This window comes from Puma concolor, chromosome D1 (genome assembly GCF_028749965.1).
Source record: "Puma concolor isolate L17-30 chromosome D1, mPumCon1.1.hap2, whole genome shotgun sequence".
NCBI classification, from domain to species: Eukaryota; Metazoa; Chordata; class Mammalia; order Carnivora; family Felidae; genus Puma; species Puma concolor.
The window spans coordinates 13,052,379-13,068,366 of NC_141676.1; the positions used below are offsets into that span (position 1 = coordinate 13,052,379).

The window sequence follows — 15,988 nt, forward strand, 5'->3', positions numbered from 1 at the left end:
GTCAATTTCCTCATCTGCAGAACGTGCTGAGGACAGGGTTGTTGTTCACTTTTGGTAAATGGGAAGGTGCTTAATAAATAGTAGCTAGAGTTATTACCACACCAAGGTATACACCCAGCGGGCAGCTGAAAACGTTCTGTTGAGATCAGTATTAAACTGGGCAAGAACTTGGAGGCCAGTGAATCTGAGCCCTCGTTTCTGAAGGAACCAATCCCCTGAGAGTCACACAGTGAGTGGCTGAGCCCCTCTAGAACTGCATCAGCTGGGACAGTTGGAGGGCAATGGAAGATCTGGGGCTCAGGGGCGCCCTCTGCTGTCTCTCCAGAGTCTGTCCCCTTCCGCCAGAGCCTCTGTTCCCCCATTTTCCTGTGGAGCCTTCTCACCATGGGCATGACCCAGCTGAGGGTCATCTTCTACATGGCCGCCATGAACAAGATGCTGGAGTACCTCGTGACTGGTGGTCAGGAGCATGGTGAGGTGCTGCTGAGCCCACTGGGGGCTGGGGGCACAGGAGGGTCACCCTGGCGGGCTCCTCTCACTCTGGCTTCTCTCCCCACCCCCCAACAGAGACGGACATCCTGAGAAAAAGGGCGGCAGAGACAGGTAGGGGGATAGAAGTTGGGGGCCTGGCCCACACCCGCCCCACTGGTGCCCACTCCACAGGGAGCCTGGGCCCAGCCTTGTAACTCTGGGCATTTGGGGCATCTGAGAATCTGGGGGTCAGAGGGGGGCTATTCTGGCACGGCTTCTCCTACACCGGAAGTGGGTGACAGTGCCCACCGGGCTGCTGGCATTGCTCGTGCCAGCTCCTGACTCCACTTCTCTTCCCGTCCTGCCCAGTTGGGTTCTACTCCTCCATCTTTGGGGCCATGCAGCTGTTGTGCCTTCTCACCTGCCCCCTCATTGGCTACATCATGGACTGGCGGATCAAGGACTGTGTGGACGCCCCCACTGAGGGCAGTGCCCTCGGAAACGCCAGGTGACCTGTATAGGGATGGTGACAGCTTTTTGTTTTTCATGTGCTTTCACACCCGGCTTCTCATTTCCTTCTCCCGAGAGCCCTGGGAGAGCAGGAATATCTCCCCATTTTACAGATGAGGAAACTAAGGCTAAGGTGGGCATAGCTCACTTGATCATAAGGATAGCTGAGGTCAAGTGCTGACCATGCACTAGGCACCTTGCATTGTCTTACGGAGTCCTACAACAGCTCTCTGAGGGAGGTATGTTATCCTCACTTCACAAAGCTGACACGCAGAAAGGTTAAGCAACTTACCCAAGATCGCACAGCTTGTAGTAGCATGTTCCGGAACCTATGTTGTAAAGGGTATACTCAAAAGCCTTCTTATGGCTAGAAACAGAGAGAGTTGGAATATCAGACATCTATTGCTGTATCACAGATTAGCCCCAAAGCTGGGCATCTTTAAACAGCTAACGTTTCTTGTCTCGTATAGTTTCTGAGTCAGGAATCTGGGAATGACTTAGCTGGGCGTTCTGGCTCAGGGTCTGTCTGTCTGAGTCTGTTTGGGCTGGTGTAACAAAATACCACACACTGGGTGGCTTAAAAACAATAGACACTTATTACCGTTCTGGAGCCTGGAAGCCTCAGATCAGGGAGCCAGTGGTTGACCGAGGACCTTCTTCTGGGCGACTATCTTCTTGCTGTGTCCTCACATGGCCTAAGGAATAGGGAGCTCTGTGGGGCCTCCTTTATAAAGGCACGAATCCTATGATGAGGGCTTTCCCCTCGTGATTTAATCACCCGCCGAGACCCCCACTGCCTAATACTGCCATGTTGGGCATGAGGATTCTAGCATGTGAATTTCGGGGGGACACAGTCATTCAGACCACCGCAGGCTCTCTAGCTGTCGGCCAGGCCTACAGATATCTGAGATATTGACCGAGGTCAGAGAATCTGTTCCTGAGCTCACTCAGGTGGCTCTTGGCAGGAGGTTTGGCCCCTCTCCACCTGGGTCTGTCCCGAGGGCTGCTCACCACAGAACAGCTTCCCCCAGCAAGGGGTCTAAGGGAGGGAGACAAAGACAGAAGCTTCTGTGTCCTTCATAGCGAAATCTCACCAGTGACATTCCATTGTTTCTGTCGTATTCTGTGGGTCATCCAGAGTAACTGGTACAGTGTAGGACGGGACTACACAGGACATGGGTAGCAGGAGGTGGGGCCAATGAGGCCCATCTTGTTGGCTGGAGACCGCAATTGGGTCTTGAACCCGGGTCTTCTGGGTTCTTTCTGTGTTAATCCACATAGTTCCTGTTTGTCCTGAGAGGACAGGAGAGAAGGCAGCTAAGGAACAATCTCGTGGCTTCCCTCCCCAGCATCGGTACTCCAGCCCGGGCACCCTGCCCATGGCCCCTGATGGCAGGGTCATCTGTCTAGGATAGATGAGCATCTCGGCCTGATGGCCTCTCCCCTGGAGTGTGCCAGAGAGGGGCCTGCTGGATAGTCTGGGGCCAATCTGCTGTCCCCGGAGTGGCATCTACTTTTGTCCAGGCTGATGGGCAGAGATGCTTCCGTAGAGGCGTCCAATTGGAGACGGCGTGAGAGCTTCCGGTTCGCCACCTTCTTTCCTATCCTTGATTCTCAGGCTTCAGTGTGTGTGAGACGTGCCTGGGCTGTTTGTCAGAATGCAGCTTCCTGGGCCCAGCCTCTGAGATTCTGGGGTGGGAGCCTGGAATCTGCATTTTAAAGAAAGCCCCGAGGTGATGCTGGGGTAAAAGGTGGGGGAGCCACGCTTTGAGGAACACAGGGCTGGGGAAGTGGTTTGCTGCCTTTGTCGCCCCTGCGGTAGAGGCCCGGGAGAAGAGGGGAAGGCCAGGCGGGGAACCAGGCAGCTGCTGGGGACGTGGAGGCAGCAGCCGGTGACATCCTGTTCTCCTCAGGGATGGGGTCGCCACCAAGTCGGCCAGACCGCGCTACCGCAAGATCCAGAAGATCACCAATGCCATCAACGCCTTCACCCTGACCAACTTTCTGCTGGTGGGGTTTGGCGTCACCTGCCTCATCAATAGCTTACACCTCCAGGTACCCACCTCTGTCCTCCCCCCTCTCCCTGCCTCCCAGGACCCCTCCGAAGGGCCATTTTGCCCCATGCCTGCCTTCCAGGAAGCCAGGTTCTTGTCCTCTGGGTCTGTCTTCTGGGTCTCTGGGTCCCCCCGGGGGGGGGGGGTATTCCAGGGATCGGGTGGGCAAGGGCTCCACGTGGCTTCGTGTTGCCTGCCACCCTCCCCATCCTGCCTCTGGCCTCCACACCTGCTCTCACCTCTTCCCTCTCTCTTCTTGGTTTCAGTACGTGACCTTTATCCTGCACACCGTGGTTCGAGGTTTCTTCCACTCAGCCTGTGGGAGCCTCTACGCTGCAGTGTGAGTCAGCCGCTTCCTCCCCCAAACCCGAAGAATCCCCCCCGAGCAGAGTCGAAATGGCCCCGCCCACCCCATCATGCCCCTCTCCCCTGCCTCCCAGGAGTGCTGACCTCTTGGAGTTGGTGGGGAGCTGGGAGGCCACCTGGTGGGCTGGTGGTGGGGCTGCCCTCTCCCGGCATCGGCATCTCATCTTGGGTGGTGGGGTCCTTGCCTCTTCAAAGGTAGCCTGCTGCCAGGGGGTCCTCCCTTAGAGGAAGCCAGGATTATTCTTCTTCTTCTTCTTCTTCTTCTTCTCCTTCTCCTTCTTCTCCTTCTCCTCCTTCTCCTCCTCCTTCTCTTTTTTTTTTTTTAAAGTTTATTTATTTTGAGAAAGAGAGAAAGAGAGAACAAGCTGGGGAGGGGCAGAAAGAGAAGGAGACAGAGGATCCGAAACCGGCTCTGTGCTGACAGCAGAGAGCCCAATGCAGCGCTCGATCTCAGGAACCGTGAGATCATGACCTGAGCCGAAGTCGGACGCTTAACCAACTGAGCCCGCCCCCCCACGTGTGCCTTGGTCCTATGTCTGCTCTCCTCTCTCCCCCGTCAGCCCTGTAGAAATTTCCAGATTGCAGCCTGCCTTATGACTCTCCTGCTCCATCTGGAGCAGCCCCCGGTTCCCTCTCCCCTCACCCTTCTGGTTTCCACTGCCAGTGCTGCTGAGGGACTCCCCGGGGTGTGTAATGAGCAACGGCAGTGACACTTGTCACCGTTACCAGGGACTTGTTCAATGGCAGGCGTGGTGCAGGACACCTGGCCAGGGTCAGCAGAGGGCAGCCCGTCTCCTTCACCTGCTCAAGCCGGAGCCTTGGAGTGAGCCTTGGCTCTTCCCTTCCTCACACTCCATGTCTAGTCCTCTGCGGTCCCGCTGTCCACAGACCCCGAATGCGACCCTCTCCTTGTCTCCACCGCCACCCCCCTGCCCTGGCTGGGCGCAGCAGCTCCTGGCCGGGTCCCTGCATCTGCTCTTGCCTCCCTCGGTCTAGTTAAGTTTATTTATTTATTTTGAGAGAGACAGAGCGGGCAGGGGAGGGGCAGAGAGAGTGGGAGAGAGAGAATCCCAAGCAGGCTCTGTGCTGTGAGCACGGGGCCTGATGCGGGGCTCAAACTCACAAACCATGAAGTCATGACCTGAGCTGAAACCAAGAGTCTGATGCTTAACCGACAGAGCCACCCAGGTGCCCCCTCCCTTGGTCTATTTTTAACACAGGGGCTGGAGACACCTGCTGGGACATAAGTCTTTTTCTGTCACTCCATGGCTTCCTGCCTTGTTTCTGAGAAAAAGCCAGAGGCTTTGTTATGGCTTAACAGGCCCTACAAGGTCTAGCTCCCCCCTCCCCCACCCCGGGCCCTGTCTGCTCTCTTCACCCCCCTTCCCCCTTCTCTCATTCTGCTGCGGCCTCTTCATTTCTCAGAAACCCCAAGTGTGTCCCCTACTTAGGCCATTTGCGCTTCCTGTTCCCTCTTTCTAGAACAGTCTCCCTCCAGATAGCTGCAAGGCCCACAGTTACCTCACCTTCTCCAGGTCCGTACCCAGGGTCCCCTTGTCAGTGAGGCCTCTGCTGGCCATCCTGTCCACGGTGGCAGCCCCCTGGACGCCCCCACCTGCTTTCTCCACCCTACGTCTCTCCTTGGCTCTCGTCACCAGCCAACAATCTGTGTGTGTATCTTGCTCGTTGTCTGACTGACACCGGCCCCACCAGAAAGCCACCTCTACGAGGGTTCGGTTCAGTGCTGAATGTGCTTGCGCCTTAGAATGGCACCTGGCACGTGGGAACTCAGTGAATCCTTGTCAAAAGAATAAATGAACCGCCCAGCGAGGTCAGTGCTATCTCGGTTATTAGTGGAGGAAGTGGGTCTCCGAGAGATTGCATAACTTGCTGTTATCACACAGATAGTAGTTGGCAGAAGCCAGCTTAGTGGCCCCGAAGCCGCAGCACACAGCTTTGAGGCCAGAGTCCAGAAAGCACAGGCAAAGAGGCTTTTTTTTTTTTAATTAATTAAAGTTTATTTATTTATTTATTTGGAGACAGGGAGGGAGAGAGAGTGGGCGTGTGTGCGCACAAGTGGGGGAGGGGCAGAGAGCAAGTGAGAGAGAGAGAATCCCAAGTAGGCTCCACACTGTCTGCACAGAGCCCGATGTGGGGCTCGAACTCACAAACAGTGAGATCGCGACCTGAGCCGAAATCAGGAGTCGGATGCTTAATTGACTGAGCCACCCAGGTGCCCTGCAAAGAGGCTCTTAAGTTCCACCCTGCCCGCCTAACCTGGGGGCGGGGGGGAGTCTGGCACAGGGGGCTGGACTGGAGAGGGCCACGTGCCCGTCCTAACTGGGCTACCTCTTCTTGACAGGTTCCCGTCCAACCACTTTGGGACGCTGACGGGTCTGCAGTCCCTCATCAGTGCTGTGTTTGCCCTGCTCCAGCAGCCGCTTTTCATGGCCATGGTGGGACCCTTGAAAGGAGAGCCCTTCTGGGTGAGAACTGCGGGTGGCGTGGGGGTGGAGAGCAGGAGCCCCTTTCCAGGGGACTGAGGGGGAGGGGCCTTGAGGTGACAGAATCCCTCACTCATCTCTCAGACTGAAGGTCTCTGATCTGGGGGCTCCCCAGCTGGCTGTCCATCACAACCCGTCACAGCGCGTTAAAAATACAGATTCCCCAGCCAGCCGCATCAGCATCCCTCACCCTGGGCCCAGGAGTATCTTTGTGCTAAGCCTCCGGGTGCCTTGTGAAGTGGCCTAGCTCTGATGCAGTCCAGTTTCACCCAGTGCATGGATCCTTTCTCCAGCACCTCTGGAAAGGGGTTCCAACAAACCCTCTCAACACCCTCAGTGACGGGGCAGCAGCCATTGGTATGGTCAGAAGGGCTTTTCCTTACCCAGAACCGACATCTGCCTCCCTAAAGCTGACCTTCTGTCTGCCCTGTGGGGCCACCTGTCCCGTAACCTTTCTCCCATAAGAATGATGGAGAAAGCGTAGCCACCCTTTAGTGAATGCTCACCAGGTACTGACAGCCCTGAGGAGGGACTTAGAGTCATGGCGATTTGCCCAAAGTCACACAGCGAGAAAGGCAGAGCCGGGTGTGGACCGAGGCCCAGTGCACGTGAGGGCCACTGCCCTGGGCCTCCTGTCCTCCGGCTGCGTGCCTTGGCTCCTTTAACTGCCTTCGAGTCTCTTCTCAGCACCGGCAATGGGATCCCCTTGTCAGCATCCTCAGAGGTCATGGTTCCCAGCCCAAAAGCTTCCATGTCAGAAAGTAGCCCAGACTGCCTCAGTAGCTCCCCAGAGGGCTCCAGCTGGTGTGGGCACCAGCCTCAGCCAGGGTTCCAACTAGGCTAAGAAACTTTACGAGCTCGCTGAACATTGAATGAGATATTGGTGGAACAGTGACTGAACACTGGAAGCACTAGCTATATTTATCATTGTGGCCCAGGACCTGAGTACAAATGGCTGCCTTCTCCTCTCTGCTGAAGGTTAAATGGGAGGGCCCTTGAGGGTGATGGGGGGGAAGCGGGTACCTGTTTGACTCTTGTCTTTCTCCTTGCCCTAAAGGTGAATCTGGGCCTCCTGTTATTCTCACTCCTGGGATTCCTGCTGCCTTCTTACCTCTTCTACTACCGTGCCCAGCTCCAGAGGGAGTACGCCACCGACTGGGAGGGCCCAAAGAAGGTGCTTGGAAGCTCCGAGGTGACTGCCTAGATCCCTGCAGCCAAGGGACCCGGATGACAGGCCAAGGCCTGAGCTACCAAAGGGAATGCCTTGCCGGAGTCCGGCTCCAGCGGGCCCAGGGGTTCCCGAAGGATGAACGGCGTCGGCGAAAAAGTGAAAATAAAACAAAACTAGAATAAAAAACTAAAATAAAAACGGACACAGACAACAGCAGTGCGTTGAACTGGCCGATTTATTGTAGCAAACGTGGCATGATATGTGTGCTAGTGATTTCCTTGGAGCATACGTCATCTGTGTGTTCCTAACATCGCCTAATTTTAAAAATGTTCCTACGTGTAGTCAACCTTTAAGAAATAACATGGCGATTTTCTCGTAAAGTTCCCGCATACCCTTTGATTATTGATTAATTTCTTACCTTATTCCATTATGCATCTGCGTTTATCTATAATCTACAAAGCATTTGCTTTGCTGTTCTCGTGAAAGGCCCTCCATTTCTCGATGCCTCAAGTGGAACAGTTACAGGGACATGACCTCCTAACCACAAGAGTCCAGAAGAACAATGTGTTTGCCTCGGTCCGAGGTGCCGGGAAGGGGCCGATAGGACCTTAGAAACCCATGCCTCACACATTCTCAGAGAGACAACGCACCTAGGAACTAAGGAACCATCCTGTACGTGAACCGACTAGGTTCAGTCACCATCTGGAATGCCTCCGGGGGGCCAGGTGGGCCTAGGAGTTGAAGTCACCTGTGCCCAGAGATACACTCCTTAGTTGCCCGAGTGGGGCTTTCAAATCCATTTGTCTCTCCTTTACAGGCCCTCTTTGCTGGCAAATGCAGAGGCCATCCTTCCTGCGAGTGGAGGAGTCTCCACAGGGCACGGCAAGGGCTAAACGTAGAGCCGCTCAACTTCTTGCAGAACCTTATTTTCTTCCCTAATGGTTCTTTTCCCAGGGGGCCTGTCGAGGGCAATTCCCCAACAGACAACACCCCAGGTACTTTTAAGGCCAAATTACCTAAAAGCGGGAGGACAAGAAGCTTCACTGTCGTCGGGCCGCCCTGCAGTCACCAGTCCGTCCACAGCCCGGGCCCCGCCACTCAGGCTGGGCTAGCTCAGCTTCCAGCAATGCCTCATATGGCTTTTCTACCTGTAACATACGCACAGAGCTGGGCCGTGGATTTATAAATACCAAGAGAAGTTCTATTTTTGTAGGGACTTGCTAAAAGGAAAAAAAAAAAAAAAAAAAAGAACTAAAAAAAATTTTCCCCAAAGCAATAATGCTCCATTGACTGAAGACAGCCCTGTGCTAGAAGGATTGGGCCTTCTTTCTCCTCAGATTGGAGGAGACCAGGATGCGGGCTGTCTTGCCTCTGGGCCTTCATCCTAGGGGCCCACCTCCTGGTGCTTCCTGGCGGCTTGTGGGATCAACAAACAGGTTACCCCTAGGGTTCTAGCTATGCGATGCCCAGAGAGCGGGCACGCGTACACATGCACGTGTACGTGTTTGTGTGCACGTGCGTGTGAATGTGTGTGTGTGGACGAAACAACCTTCCCCTTGAAGAAAGGGGCCTGAGGTGGTGGCTGTGTCCTGGATGGGGTATTGGGGGTTGGGTAAGCCCCTTCAGGGCCGGAGGGCAGGTTCCCTCCCTGGTACTGCCTTTTGTAGGTCTTAGAGGAAATAAAAAGGGAAGTGAGAGACTGGCTGGTGTGTGCCTGTATCTTTGTTGGGGGGGGGGTATTTTCCCACACTCCCATCCCTCTCCCCCACCCAGGCTTGGCTGGGCATTAAGTAGGACACCTGAAGTGCCAGCCTGTCCACCTCTGGCTGTCTGCCTCACCTCCCTCTGCTTAACCATCCCTGCCCTTAGTGTCTGGAGGGAGCCCACATCCTGCCCTCTGCTCCTGCTCCCCCATTTCCCATGGTTTGAGGTACAGCCAGGAGGTTGCTTTTGTCTGTACAGGGGGATCGGGGCAGGATGCTTTAGAAATAATCCCTTAGAATGCTGGAGGTTTGTTGAAATTTACACTTTTTTATAGTCTCCTGTTTTATCTTAAAACTTATGCAAATTTTGAGCTCCACTTTCTACTATATTTATACTTATTTTTAACATCGAAATGAGGCTTTAAAATCACAAAGGTAAAGACACCATCTTTGAGAATGAGAGACCCTCCGGGAACTTCCACCTTTTTTATTTCAGGCCGACACCTCTTTATGTCCCTGGGACAGCAGCCTTAGAGGCTAGAGCAAGTCACAGAATGGAGCGGGGGCGGGGGGGGGGGGGGTGTGCAGGGAGGGGCGCTGACATTTGTTGAGAATCTGCCTGTACTTCACAGGTTATCTCATTTCGTCCTAACTATAGCCCAAGAGGTTAGTGTCTTCACACTGTTTTTGTAGGTTGAGGAAAGCCCAGACAGGTTAAAGCACAAGACCAAGGGCACACGGTTGGTAGGTGTGGAACTGAGCTTGAAACTTGGACACTCTGACTGCTGAGTCCTAACCACAGGCCTGCCAGGGCGGTTAGGGACAGAAAGGAGGTCCCAAGCTTCTCAGCCCAGCCCAGCTCTCCTCACAGGGCTGAGAGTGACCTCAAAAGCCTTGCTCATCTCCCCCACCCCAATCCACCCGCGGGTGTGTGTGTGTGTGCGTGTGTAACTTTGGAGAACCCTCAAATGTTAGTGCTGAAGACAGTATCACAGATGAACTGCCTCTTTGTCCTAAATTATCTTTAGAAGTTAATGGAACAGACTAATCCACCCATTTCATAGATGAGAAAACACGTCCAGAGGGGTCTGGAGACTTGACAAAGTCACATAGCAGATCCCTGGCTGCTGTAGCCCAGACTCCTGGCTTCTAACACAGTTCCCTTTTTGCAACATTCTAAACCAGAATTGGACAGCACCCACCAACGGGTTGGGCGGGTTCCCGGAGGGCCTACCTGGGTCTCACTGCTCACCATCCCGCGCCTTGACTTTCCAAGTAATCTGGTGGAGGGCGATCGCGAGCGATTGCGAGCGATGGATCCCACCCGCCCCGGGTCCTGGCTGGAAGAGGAAGCAAGGTATGTGGGCCGGGGGATGGGTGTGCCCAGCAGGCGGCGCTGCGGGGCTGTGTCCGGGATGCGATGGAAGAGGTGGGAGGGGGCGGCGAGCCTGGAAGGGAGCCCCCCACACCCCTCCCCACACACAGCCTCCCCACGGGTCGGTCCTTCCCGGGCTTCGACCCCCAGACTCCTACCCTGGCTTGCACTGTCCTCCTTTGAGATCTCATGCCTTCCCGACCCCCACCCTTGCAAGCGTTATCTGCACCCCCACAGATGCCCAGACGGAAGGAGTGGGTCCAGACGTCGGCCGAAGCCCAGCTGGGGCTTCGGACGGGGTGGGCGTTGCCGGCAGAAATCCCGGCCTCCCGGGGGAGGGGTGGAGAGCTTGGGGAGGGGGCTGGGCAGGGGCGGAAGCGAGCTGGAGCCGTGTTTGTCGCGGCGCTGCCGAGTGGAACAGATGGCTGGGGAGGGGAGAGGGTACGTGGCGGGGGGTGGAGGGGGGAAGGAGGGGTGCGGGGGCCGGAGGATGAGGAACGAGGAATTTCGACGCCCTGAGTCTCCCAGGAGAAGCCCCCCTCCCCATCTCTTCCCAGGAAGAGGGGGGTAGCGCCGGCCTTTTCCCGGAGAGCCTGGCCTCTGGCCTGCGGCGGCCCCCGGCTGCGCCGCCCGCCGCCCCAGGGCGCGCCCCTTATCCCTGGCCCCCCTCTGGCGCGGGCCCGGCCGGCGGGGTCAAGGCCGCCTCGAGCTGCCCGGGGCGCTAGGGTTACGGGGGCCGCACTCCGAGGGGCGAGGGGGCGGCGGGAAGCCAGCTCCCGAGCTGGGAGCGAGTTCAGGGATCGTAAATAGCTGAGGGAAAACGTGTTAATTGGAACTTTATGCAGATGAGCTGGGACCCGGGGCTGGGGGGGTGGAGGGAGGGAGAAGGTCAGGCGGGTGCGGGACCCGAGCCCAGTTCCGAGGGGAGGGGAGGGGAGGGGAGGGGAGGGCTCTGGCTCGGGACTGATGGGTGAGTATCCTCACGTCTGTGTGGTGGCTTCCCGGGAGGGCCGCGCGTCCCTGCAGGCGAGGCTTCCTGCCTGAGCCCCCACCCCAGAAACCGAGAAGACTCTTCCGGCGTGTCCACATCCCACGTCCAGAGGTCCGGGGTCTCAAATCGCCACGAGGGTGGGGAACACCTTGCAAGTGTCTGTTTCCGCTTGTGGCTGCTTACCTTGGGTCTCACTGCTGCAGTGTCCCCTCCCCTGTGGGTTTCCTCCACCTCCCTCTGACTCGTCCATCCTTTATGCCCCATCCCTGGCAACAGCCTCTTCCCCTCTGGAGTGTTGTCTGTTATTTCCATCAAGTGTGTCTGAGGTGGGGGTGGGGGGTATCTAACTTTTCTCCCTTTGCTTCCTTTCCCCTGTCTGCGGCCTCTCCCCTGCCCCTCCCCCCACCTTTCAGGTGTTTCTCAACCCTTAGGATGCTTGGTGACACCCCCCCCATACATACACAGTTCTAGGGTCCCCCCCCAGTAATCCGATTCAGCAGGTCTGGGGGGCTCTGGAATCTGCATTTTAGCAACTTCCCACCTAAATCAGATGGAAAAGACCCTCGTTTTTAGAAACACTGGCAGGGAGTTGGTGTGCTGGAAAGACTGGGCCAGGTTCCTTCAACAGCCCCCCACTTCCAAACCTGTCTCCATGCTCCTGACCTCACCTCTGCTCAGAATGGCCATTCTGGCTTCTGGCGTGACCCGACCAGCTGTGGAGAAGGTGCCAGAAGGAGGGAAGGAAAGAAAGAAGGAGAAAGGGAGAGAAAGAAAGAAAGAAAGAAAGAAAGAAAGAAAGAAAGAAAGAAAGAAGCCTGCACCTGGCTCTTCTCTCTCTGAGTAGGGTCTTCTGCTTCCTGTCTGCCCCTTCCCCTCAGCTGGACCATCTTCCTCTCTTACTCCACTAGCCTGGCCTCTCCTTCTCACTTCCTTTCCTTTTTGCCACTTCATCTGAAGTTTCTAGGAAGGCCAAAGAGTCACTGGGGGAGAGTGGCAGGCCCAGCCAGAGTCCCCACCTCCAAAAGAAAGGGGCAAGAGGCACCTCTGGTGTTGGAAGGAAACGGAGGAGGGAAGCCGGACTTGAGGAAAGGGGACAACAGCAACCATGTAGGTCACCTTTCCAGGGGGGTATTGTACTTATTCCCCACAACAGCTCAATTTAAGCAGCCGGTATTGCCCCCAGATCACAAACGAAAGACAAAAAACACAACGGACATTCAGAGAGGTTAAGTAAGTTGTTGCAGGTCACACAGTAAGTGGGAGAATAACTAGGTCATTCGCCTTCCACTTCCCCCGAATCACTTCTCCAGACGCCACTGGTACACGTCCCTGGCCTGTCCTCCCTGCCCCCCGCCCCAGGGGCAATGGGGATGGGGAAGGGCATCATGTACAGGAACGAAAAGAGATGCTCAGGTTTCGGAACATCTGACAGGTCTGGCTGGACGTATTAAAAATTCATGTAGAAACCTGACCCCAGCCGGACCTTGGGTCTGCCACCTGGACTGTAGCCGGCCTTGTGGTCTCTCAGAGGCTGGTGGGCAAACTTCCCTTCAGCAGTGTCCTGCAAATCTTTGTATTTCGGAGGAGAGGGGTTCTCTCGTGGATCAGGGATCTAAAGTCAGGAGCCAGCAGCTCAGAGAGCAGGGCTGAGAACCCTTCCCCCTACTGAGTGTAAGAACCTTAGAGGCTTAAGGGCTTATAAAGGCCGTCATCTGGCGTCCTTCTCCTGTTCCTCTCCCCAGGCGGCTGGCTGCTCACGTTCAGTTCACGTTGACAGAAGCCTGTCTGTGATTCCCAAGGTGGCCAGTGGGGGGCAGCCGTCTGCTTCGAGGTAGCCTGAGCCCGAGCCTCTCTGCTGCAGCTTTGAAGGACAGTCAAAAGAACTCCCACTGAGAAGGTCAGAGAGGTGCAGACTGGGCCTTGGAGAAGGGGTCTGGAGTCTGGAATCTGAGGAGCGGGGGAGAAGCGTCCTACTTTGGGGGAGATTGAGGAACTTTGAGCTTTGTGGGTTTCAAGTGCATGATCCAATCATTCTAGCTTTTTTAGAGTGAGGATTTGGGGTGAGGCCATGAGAGAAAAGGCTAGAAAGGCAGTTGGCACCAGACTCTGAAGGGTCTTTGATGCTCTGCTAAGGCATTTTATCTGTAACCTGTAGGCAGTAACGACGCATTGTAGGTTTCTGAGTGACATAAGGACATAATGCAAATTTTGGTCAGATGAATCTGGCCACCATGGGCAGGCTGGGTGGGAGGGAGAGACTGGATGTAGGAAAACCAGAGAGGAGGTTATTGCTATTTTCTTCTGTATTCTAGGCATGAGGTAATGAGGAGATGAAGCAGGGAGGTGGTGGGGGGATGGAAAGGAAGGGGTGGGTTGAGACAGAACTGGGTAAGTGAGCAGACACAGGACATTAGAGAGAGGAGTTAAGCACAGCCAGCCGGGGGGCCTGGCAGACAATGCAGAATGTGGGTAGAGGTGAACGATGCTTTGTTTCCTTCCAGGGTGGGGAGTCTTGGACAAATCCCTTCCCCTCTCTGGGCCTCAGTTTCCCCATCAGAGCACCGACGGTTGGACTGGATGGTCTTAACGGCCCCTCCTGTTTCAGGGTGTGGGGTTCAAGGCTGTGACTCTGAGTTGTTTGGAGACGCTGGGGGTCTGTGCCAGTCAGATCTCTGGAGGTGGTCGGTGCACGGAGTCCTGTTTCGGTGGCCGTGCGGCTATGCGTGCACGCCGGTATTTGGGGTACATCTGCCTGTCTGTGGGACCCGTGGGTGTCAGCCTGCCTGCACGTGCTCCGTAGCTCTGCGTTGTGTGAGTGTGTGTGAGAGAGCGTGTGAGCGTGGGTGTGCACGTGATGGGCGTCCGTGGGTCTGTCTGGGCTGGTGGGGGTGGGGTGGTGGAAAGAGGCTTTGCTGTAGGTTTCTTCCTGAGGCTCACACACTCCTCTTGCTTTCACTGTTCTGAAATAGAATCTGGACCGAAGGCCCATGAATATTTCACAACGATAATTCTGTGACCTGGACGGCCTGCATCTGATTTCCCAGCACCCTCCCTTGCCCTGCCCAGCCCCCAGCAGCTCGTCCTCCATCAGAGCTCTTGGCCCCCTGGTCCCAGTAGCTAGCCTCCTCAAAGTCAGCCTGACACAGGCACCTGGGAGACCCCCGACCCAGAGCTCCCCAGGTTCCTGACTAGCTAGCCGTTTTCACTATCTCCCCACCCACCCCACACACTATCCAAAGTCGGCCTGCCTCAGGCCTTCAGCGTCCACTCCTTCCTGTTTCTGCCTCCTCTCCTGGCCAGCCTTCTATTTGCCCGGCCAGAGTCACAGAACCTCTGCACCCCTCCCGTCTGAGCGCTGGCATCTGGTCCCCTCTCTTGCCACTCCCACCCCCCAAGGTAGCTTCTTAATCCTAAATGTAAACCATCCACCTTCTCCCTAGGTTGCTCTGGTGAGACTCACTCCTAGGCTCCATCCCAAGTCCTTCTTAGTCGAGCTTTTTCCTTCCCCTCAGTCTCCCCTTCACACACTGGAAAGATGAAGCTTCTGGTCATACCTCAAGCCAGCAGGACACCCCAACTTGGGACTCTTGTCCCTCTGGTCACCCCAGGACCTCAGTCTCTCTTCTAAACTGCTTGCAGGACTGCTTCTCTGACCTGGTCCATCCCACCTTGCAGGAGCCATGGGAAAGAGAACATTGACCTGTAGGGTTAGGCTGCACACTGCACAAAGGCACTCAGCCAACGGGGCCAGTGTGAGCTGAAATTCAGCCTTAGGCTCCGCTTGCTAAGGTGTTTGCTGTGCTGTGGGGCTGGGTTCCCCTGAGGAAGAGGTGCCTTTTTCAGATTTGCCCAAAGCCATGTTTGGGCTGGCTGTGACCGTGGATGTCTGTTATTTCTCCTTGCAGGGTGAGGTGAGAAATGCTCTTCCCTCCTGAAGGAACAGGGCCTGCGAGGGAGCTGTTAACCAGGCTGCAGGCCTTCCCCAGGGTTAGCTCCTCAGGGCCAGACAACCCAGGGTGGGCTGTAGCTGCCTCTCTGGGACAAATGGGGAGGTGAGGTGATGTCAGCCCCTACTCTTGGCTGTCAGATTTCACCTGGCCTGCCCGGGGCTCCGCAAACACCCCTCTTCCTCAGTCTTGAGCTTCTCATCGTCGGGGAGCAGCATACACACGGGCTCCAGCCAGCAAGAAGCGCTTTGATGGCATGGGATGGATCCCCTCTCTCTAACCCTCCTGGCCCTGAAATCCCACTGGTGCTAAGCCCTCTTCCCTCTTTTGAGGTCCTGAGCCAACAAATCTTACAGAAGAAGGTAAAATAATAGAATTTTTTAATAAATTTTTTTTTCCCCAAACAACTTATGTTGATCTTCACCACACGGGGGCCACGGTGGAGAGGAAAGTTCTCTCTGGGCACCCTAAAAAATGTCCCGGGTAGACTTAGGAGAAAAGTATTCCTCCGGTGTCGGGAGGTTGAGGGGGGCTAGGATAAGCAGGGGCCTCGGGTTAGCCTGGCCCCAAGTGAGGCATCCCTCCAAAGGGCTCCTGGGTGGGGCTCCCTTCCCGGGAGCTTCCGAAGGCTCTGCTGGTGGAAGATGCTCTGCGGACGAAAGCCCCTCTCGTCCACGGTGGGCACTGGGAGAAGGGGACAGCGGCTGCCTGGGGTGTCCCACCCCAGCCTTGGGGTGGGAAAGAGTTAATGGCCGGAGTTGGGGAGAACAGGGCTGAGCCACCAGACGCGTCCTGACTTCCGGGGGCTGCCCTGAGCCAACAGCCCAGGAGGCACGGAGAGGCCTGGCCAGGCCGGGTCCCCTGGGAAGAGAGGAGAGGGGAGGGGACAGGAAGGC

General features: G+C 56.0%; 1 protein-coding gene across 12 annotated transcripts in view; it reads left to right on the forward strand.

The window, feature by feature from the left end:
• Positions 1-7,292, forward strand: part of SLC43A1 (solute carrier family 43 member 1) — a 32,221-nt gene extending 24,929 nt beyond the window's left edge. For all 12 annotated transcript variants that reach the window (XM_086677372.1, XM_086677369.1, XM_086677371.1 and 9 more), the window contains 7 exons: positions 326-472; positions 568-603; positions 841-979; positions 2,895-3,036; positions 3,302-3,375; positions 5,764-5,887; positions 6,963-7,292. In XM_086677372.1, coding sequence (XP_086533498.1) covers positions 326-472; positions 568-603; positions 841-979; positions 2,895-3,036; positions 3,302-3,375; positions 5,764-5,887; positions 6,963-7,109 — 809 coding nt within the window. In that variant the 3' untranslated portion in view covers positions 7,110-7,292. The remainder of the gene's footprint in view (positions 1-325; positions 473-567; positions 604-840; positions 980-2,894; positions 3,037-3,301; positions 3,376-5,763; positions 5,888-6,962) is intronic.
• The last annotated feature ends 8,696 nt before the right edge of the window (positions 7,293-15,988 follow it).